Source organism: Colletes gigas, unplaced genomic scaffold (genome assembly GCF_013123115.1).
Source record: "Colletes gigas isolate AHSC1104 unplaced genomic scaffold, ASM1312311v1 Colletes_gigas_Sc00166, whole genome shotgun sequence".
NCBI classification, from domain to species: domain Eukaryota; kingdom Metazoa; phylum Arthropoda; class Insecta; order Hymenoptera; family Colletidae; genus Colletes; species Colletes gigas.
Genome location: NW_025106789.1, coordinates 6,549 through 14,895, shown reverse-complemented (window position 1 = coordinate 14,895; position 8,347 = coordinate 6,549). Strand labels below are relative to the sequence as shown.

The window sequence follows — 8,347 nt, the reverse complement described above, 5'->3', positions numbered from 1 at the left end:
GTATAATTATTAATATATTACCATATTTACGAATATCTTGATTATTATTTATTAAATGAATAAAATCTCCTGCACATAAAAATATTAAAGATTTAAATAAAGCATGAATAATTATATGAAAAAAAGCTAATTCATAGTAATTAACTCTTAAAGTTAATATTATTAATCCTAATTGTCTTAATGTTGATAAAGCAATAATTTTTTTTAAATCATATTCAAAATTAGCTATTAATCTTGCTATAAAAGTTGTTATTAAAGAAATATATAATATTATTATATTAATATTTATATTTAATATAAATATTGTTTAAAGATTGCATAATGCCGAGCGATTATCCTCGGCCGCAATTGCCGTTAATCCTGTTAGCGTACAGTAACCAAGAGATTATCTGTAATTGAATTTGTACAGCGAGCAGTGATAGAATTATTAATTATATTTTTCTGGCATCGGTAACGGTTCATTACCTTCGATTCGAGTGTGCTAACGGTGTTGGTGACGTCAGTACCGTGAGAGAGTAGCGCGTCGATAATCTGACAAAGATAGACAGTCGAAATTTAGACAGCGCCACGGAACGACTAATTAGCGTACCACGGCGACGTCTTCGGCTGTCAATCGTCACAGTCTAAAACCGACTTCTGCCCTGAACACATCGGCTCCCGATCGTGTCCGTCCAGAACTCGAATACAATTCGAAAGAAAATATTCTTTCGAATTACGAATATAGACTACCTTTGTAAAAGAGTGTATCGAGCAGTCGTTCAGTTTGGCGTGAGTTAATCGATAGCCCATGCACAGCTGCGAATTCATAAGACTCGGAAAAGTGTGGAATTTATTCCCATTTTTTTACTTATTACGTGAACCGTATTCCGGTTCGCACAAGTGCACTCATAACCTGAGTTAGCTGCAAATTCTGCAATTCTGGGGGCTCGAGAATACACCTTCAAGGTGCTCGACCATCCCGGTGCAGAATTGAACGGTCGTTTCTAACGTATAAACGCTAGAAACACAAAGAAGTGTAGACGGTATCCGTCTACACTTCTTTGTGACTGCCATTCGGCTGAGGAGACACCGAAGGGAGGCACCTACGTGGTGTACCTCCAGGTGGGCTCACTGTAGTCAGGTCGACGTCCACTTAGGACGTCTGACTTTCGGTCTTCGCCTCCTTACTTCTACAGATCCCGCCGGTGAACGCTTAGAGGAGCTCCTGTGCGGAGAGGTAACGGAGTCGTGGGTCAGGCCCCCACGTAGTTCAAATACTGCCGCGAATCACATCGAGTAGTGAATTCGTGCAGTGAACAACGTGCTGTCGGGCTTCGCAGTGCAACTCTCGGCCAACAGGTCATCTGTTGGAACGTGTAAAGAGAAGCCGCAGATCGACGGTCGTGCCGTTCCACTGCAGTGCGACTCGACGCACAGACTCAGTGGGCATACTCACGGGATCAGTGCATTTGGAGCCTTACAACCTCCACTTGCGCCCCCGTCCACTAGGCAATCGACGAAAAATCGGTAAAGAAAAGAAGTTTAATTTCTTTCTACGCCGGAAAAATTATACAGTCCACTTTCGAGTTCGTATAATACGAACAAGCGAAACTTCTCTGCTCCCGTTCGTTCGAATAACGACGCCGGGAGCGTGAGAACACAGACGCGGCATATACGTGTAACGTGTTTACGTGTGGCTGACCCATAGCCGTGTTTTTCTGATTACAGGAATCCTGGCCTAAATCAAGCCGGCGAGCGTAACCACCGGAGTCTCGCGGAACGGCCAGAGACGAGGCCGAAATAATTTATTTTAATTATTACTTGTTCCGATTTCCTTTGATTTTCTGTTTTTTTTTTATTGTCTTTATTTTTGTAATAAAAGGTCGGTCCTAAAGACCGACGAAAAGAAAATCAATTTGCTGTCCGATTCACTTCCCCGATAAACTCCCATACCTTTATCCGGACTCATTAGTTAAAAGTATCAACTTGTTAACATAAGGTCCTTCGAGCCGGATATCGAGGCAGTCGGAGAAGGGAAAGGTCGGACGTATTACACGTGAGTTTCTCCCGTGTACGGTTGTTTAGAAGCGCTTAACCTTCAACAACCATGTCCGTTACAAAAGATCCCAATTGGTCTGACCTTGAGGCACACCTCGAGGACTTGGCCAGGGGGATGGAACGGATAAATAGGTCGTCCATCAACCTTAAAAAGATGGGTCGAGCCAAATTCACACAGAAAATTCTGGAGGAAAGGCTCGACTACGTAAAAACTCTGTGGCAACAAATGAACGATCAATATAAAATCGTGTGTAGGCTTCTCCCCCCTGGAGAACGACACTCTTACGAGTTGTTCCAACGGGATTTTATGGGAGAAACCGAAAACGAATTTTTGGACTTCCAGGCCTAATTGGCCACGGAAGTAACCCGTCTCACCGCTGGTCCTAAATCAGGGATGGCGGAAATACAGCAGACGATACCGATCGAACTCCCGAAGATGAGGTTGGAAAAATTCGACGGAGATCCTACGAAATGGGAACATTTCGAGGACCTATTTACCGCCGGAGTAATAACCAACCCCACGTTAACGGACGTGCAAAGGTTGCAATACCTGAACACCTGTATAACCGGGAGAGCCGCAGCCGCTATCGCATCTCTTGCGATAACGGATTCAAATTTCTCAGTAGCGTGGTCGACCCTGAAAGCAGAATTCGGGCTCCCACGCTTGGTACTGATCAAGCTACTTGATCGGATTCTGAGATTGACAAAAATCCGAAAAGGCGACCTGTCGAGTGTTCAGCAGGTCACCATCGGTTTTCGGCAAGCACTCGCTATCCTTGCAAAAAAAGGAACAGTGGAAGAGCAGCTTAGTTGGTTGTTAACACACATAGTAGCAAGCCAATTTGATGCCGCGCTGCAAGGGGAATGGCAGCGATCCCTCAAGATGTCAACAGAATATCCGTCGCTTGAGGAGATCATGAGATTTCTCGACCAGGAGGCACGTGCTATGACCGTCATTGACGAACATAACCGAAAACCTGGGTTAAAACGGGAAAACAAGCCGCCAGTACGGAGTCATAACGCCGTCGTGGAGTCCTCCCCTACGCAGCGAAAGTGCACGATTTGCGGACAAACGCATGCACTCTCGGAATGCGGCACATTTAAGCGCTTCTCCACACGAGTACGTTACCAGATCGTAAAGTTCAGTCAGGGATGTATAGCCTGCCTGGCCCTGGATCATGACGTAAGAGGCTGCCGGAGCCAACAAGGTTGTTCGAGATGCGGTGGCAGGCATCACGCGCTGTTGCATTTCGAACAATACGAAAAGGAGGCTGGAAGCCAGACGCCGAAATCGAAATTTTCGAACGGCAAGCGCGAGGAACGGCGAGATAACGCCCCTCCACAGCGCCGTACGGCTAAGGCGAAAGCCAGCACCGATACCTCGAACGCGCAAGCAGCTACGTCACACTGTACGGCGAGTACAGACGTACCGAGGCCGGTGCTATTAGCAACCGCGATCGTACGAGTGTACGGAGAAAATGGCGCGTCGCATTTAACGCGCGCGCTGTTAGATCAAGGGTCCGAAACATCCTTCATCTCGGCGAAATTGAGGAATGACCTCAACCTCCCGAGGAAGAAAACCTCAGCCACAGTATCGGGCTTGGGGGGTGGTCGGACCCAAAAAATCAAGTACAGCGTAGGGCTGAATTTGGGAACGGCTTCCGGGGTAACCCCTGTGGTTTCGGCAAGAGCGTACGTCGTGACAAAAATCACGAATTATGCCTCGCCATCAGTAAACGCGCTCGATAACGACGCGTTGCGAAACCTGAAGCTCGCCGATCCCGAGCCCGCGTCTGGCCAAAACATTGAAGTTTTGATCGGCGCAGATTTGTACGCTCAAGTTATTCGGTCGGGATTCCGTCGAATATCTCCCGAAGGGCCTATTGCACAAGAAACTGCATTTGGCTGGATATTATCCGGACCGATAGATGCAGCGAGCAAGGCCCAGGGTCACGTGCGAACGTTGCATTGCAACATATTCGAATCGCTGGATCACGCGATTCGACGGTTCTGGGAAATTGAAGAAATTCCCTCGACCTCGGTGCTTACAAAAGCAGAGGAAGAGTGCGAAGCTCATTTCCAAAAAACTGTCGCACGGGATGCAACGGGACGGTTTATCGTTCGATTGCCATTTAATCATCCGAAACCGGAAGGAGCACTGGGAGATTCACTCCGTATCGCTCTTTCCGCGTTAACAAGGTTGAGAAGGAAATTGGACAAGGATCAGACCCTCGTACGAGAATACCAAGAGTTTCTCACGGAGTATGAGTCGTTGGAGCACATGACTCGTATCGAGCCCTCTGAAAAATCCAGACTCTACATTCCGCATCGAGCGGTCATCCGTACGGAGAGTGCAACCACCAAACTACGAGTCGTGTTTAATGCGACCAGCCGTATAGTGGGTGGACAATCCATAAACGACATCCTGCACGTAGGACCGAAACTACAGAACGACATCACGTTCACAGAGCTGAAAGCATTCGAGTTAAATACCGTTACGTACGGAACGGCGTGTGAACCATATTTATCGATGCGGACTCTTCTCGAGTTGAAAAAACGGGACGGTGACAGATTCCCTCTCGCCGCCTCGATACTTGAGAAGGACATATACGTTGATGACGTATTCATGGGGGCACCCGACACGTCCTTGCTGGAGAAAATTCGTATCCAAGTTTGCGAACTCCTACAGGGCGGTGGGTTTCAATTGAGAAAGTGGGCTGGCAATTTGCAGAAAGTGCTGCGAAACATCCCGCAAAGTTCTCACTCCCACGCTGTCGATCTCACCTTGTTCAATGACTCCGAACTCAAGGTGCTCGGATTACGATGGATACCATCGGGTAATTATTTCTGTTTCAACCCGCAACGGTTCCAACCGGCTGCAGGCCCTATTACAAAACGAACTTTGTTTTCCGAAATAGCCAAATTATACGATCCGCTCGGCTGGTTATCACCAGTCGTAATTCGTGCGAAGATGCTGATGCAATCCCAATGGCTGGAAAAAATCCAGTGGGACGATCATGTCTCCGCGAATACGTTAAAAACGTGGAACACGTTTTGCGAGGATTGGGGTAGTTTGGAAAAAGTAACATTTCCCAGATGGATCCGTTACGGAGCAGATGCAGTTTCGGTGGAATTACACGGATTCTGCGATGCTTCGCTCGGAGCATACTCGGCCGTCACGTATTTACGCGTGACGACCATGACCGAGGAAGTTTTCACAACCTTGATCATGGCAAAAACAAGGGTGGCTCCAATAAAGACGTAGTCGATTCCGATTCTCGAATTTAATGGAGCCGTACTGCTCACCGAGCTTACAGTGCATGTAGAACGGTCACTTTCGATAAAAATTGACCGTATAATCTGTTGGACAGATTCCACAATTGCACTCGCTTGGTTGAAAAAACATGCTTCAACTTGGAAGGTAGTGATAGCCAACCGAGTTTCGAAAATTCAAACCTTGCTTCCGAAGGCTGAATGGAGACACGTTCCGACCTGCTTCAATCCCGCGGATTTGAATTCGCGCGGAGTCGAAGCAGCGGAACTCATTCAGTCGAAGCTGTGGATTTCCGGACCAGCATGGTTAAGACAACCAGAGGAAACGTAGCCTAAAACGCCTGATTCCATCAATACGAACGAGGGCAAGCGCATTCCGCACGCCCACGTTGCAACTTCAGAGAAAGAATGGGAATTCGTGTTCCGATTCTCAACCTGGAGTAAGCTACTTCGCGTAACTGCATACTGTCTCCGATTACGAAGACCGATGCAAGGTGAGAAAAGGTCGTTCGACGCAAGAGTTGTCGAAGCATCAGAATTGCAGTTAGCAAAAGAGAGAATCGTCCGCTACATCCAGCGAACGCATTTTGCGGGCGAGTACCAGTGTTTAAAAGAACACAGGGAAATTCCCGCAAAATCTCCCTTAAAAAATCTGAACCCTTTCCTAGACACAAACGAGGTCTTGAGAGTAGGTGGACGATTGGAGAATGCGACACTGGCATGGGAAACGAAGCACCCCATAATTCTGCCAAAACATCATGTATCTACCATGATAATCCGGCAGTACCACGTAAATTCGTTGCACGGGGCCTTGCAGCTGACGATATCCCTGGTGAAGCAGCAATTTTGGATCCTCGGTTGCCGAACCACGGCTCGAAAGGTCATTCATCAATGCATGAAATGCGTGAGATGGAGGGCACAAACCTCCACACAGATCATGCAGGATTTGACCTTGGAACGCAGTCGTCCAGCACGGGCTTTTAAAAACTGCGGAGTTGATTATGCGGGCCCGTACAAAGTCCGCGACTCCGCGGGCCGAGGAAAAACAGCTCATAAAGCGTACATAGCGGTTTTTGTCTGTTTCGCTACAAGGGCTCTACACATTGAACTCGTCCACGATTACACGACGAGTGCATTTTTGGCTGCATTAGATCGATTCATTGCCCGACGAGGAATCCCGTCCTGCATACGCAGTGACAACGGGACAAATTTCGTCGGTGCAGATCGTGAATTAAGAAAACATTTCAATATGGTGTGTAAAACGCCTGAAATGCAAAACGAATGTGGCCAGAAGGGCATTCGGTGGAAATTTAATCCACCCAGTGCCCCCCATTTTGGTGGGATGCAGGAAGCAGGGGTCAAATCGGTGAAGCATCATTTGAAGCGCATCATAGCAGAATTCACTCCCACGAGCGAAGAATTACAGACGTTACTCTGTAAAATCGAAACTAGTTTAAACTCGCGACCGATTGCCGCTCTGAGTGACAGCCCTGATGATTACGCGCCTCTCACACCGGCCCACTTTCTAATCGGTGGACCTGCGATGGCACCCCCGATGGAATCCGTGGAAAATGCAAACATTTCGCATCTTACAAGATGGAGAGCCATGCAAAAATTACACGAGCAGCTCTGGAGACATTGGACGAGAGATTATCTCTCACACCTCCAGAACCGCTATAAATGGCAGACGGCAAATACACACCTAAAAAAGAATGATCTTGTATTGGTGCAGAATCCTCTCCTCCCCCCCAAATCAGTGGGAAATGGGAAGAATAGAGAAAGTATTTCCGGAAAAGGATGGGCATGTACGTGTAGTTAAAATACGCACAGCCAAATCCAAATATACACGACCAATTACGCGGTTGTGTAAGCTGCCTGTGGCTGAGTTTTCGTTTGAGTCACCTTCGGCAACGGTCACCGAAGTCGAGCAGGTGATCTAAACAAAACCGTTCGAGTTCGAAAGACAAGGATTTTGGAAGGTGAGAAACGGTTGATTCTCACCGGCCACTTGTCGCCTGTGCGACAGCGAAGAGTAGGGGGTAATATCCACCAATCTCGTTATCGCTTAGGCACGGGGACACTTAGTCTATGCTAGCGCCCCTAAATCTAAATTCGAACGACTCTTCGCCGGAAAAGATCAGTTACTGATTAGCCATGGAAAGAGAAAGTGAGCCAAGTACGCCAGAATCTGCGATCTCAAGCCCGGGGTTCGATCCCGCGTTCGAACGCATCCTCCAGCTGGGAGGGCTGGTCGAGGCCCCCCCAGCCGAAGCAGGAAGCCGAGGTACCCCAGCCGGTACCCTCGACCAGCAGGGAACTAACCACGAAGGGGCCATTGGTCTTTCCAGTGGGCGGCCCGGGCATAATGGTGCCGGCCCACATCCCAACGACCACCCGTCGATACAAATGCCCTTTACCCGGGGGACGCTTCGTCCTCCGCTGGACCAAAGAAGGAATACTAAAGTCTTGCCTGCTAAGGATGGACAACGAGTCGAAGACGCCGATTGCATCGACGTCAAGCGCGACGCTAGTCGCGACCGAGCAACCGACACCGACGGCGGAGACGGCGCGTAAAACGCGCAATCGGTGTCGAAAAGCCACCGCCGCTAGAAAAAAGCTAAGGGAGGACGCCACAAAAAAGCCAGAATCTAGGAGGGAACGGCGGCGGAAAAGGCCGGGTAACCCGAACAGGGCATCGCAGAGCGACTCTGGGCGTCAGGCGACGCGGCGGCCCCCTCGGTGTGGCGCATGACCCAGGCTGGGAGGGGGGTCGTGACAGGAGCCCCGCCCGCCAGGCGGCGTAGGCTCGGGCCGGATGGGGTGGCAGTGCCTCCTGACCGGGTCCAGCGCACGGAGCGGCACCCTCGGTGGCCTGGTGCGGACATTAGCTGCCGGCCGCCGAGGGGTAGAAACGGGTGTCGCGGGCGATTGCGAGTTGGGGCTCGCAGCCGCCACTAGACGCGGCCCCGGGACGGATGGCGGCAGGACGAAGTGGCCTCCTGGATCTCCTTGCACCTGTCGCACGCGATGATGTATC

At 49.3% G+C, this 8,347-nt stretch overlaps 1 protein-coding gene across 1 annotated transcript; it reads left to right on the top strand.

Annotated features, from left to right (window-relative positions):
- The first annotated feature begins 2,431 nt into the window (after positions 1-2,431).
- LOC122404311 lies at positions 2,432-5,302 on the top strand. The gene has a single exon (XM_043408245.1). It carries the CDS (start codon positions 2,432-2,434, stop codon positions 5,300-5,302), a length of 2,871 nt encoding a protein of 956 aa, XP_043264180.1.
- Positions 5,303-8,347: the final 3,045 nt, after the last annotated feature.

Bases quoted from the DNA above. Each gene is read 5' to 3' on its own strand.
- LOC122404311 (XM_043408245.1), top strand. From the start codon at position 2,432: ATGGCGGAAATACAGCAGACGATACCGATCGAACTCCCGAAGATGAGG.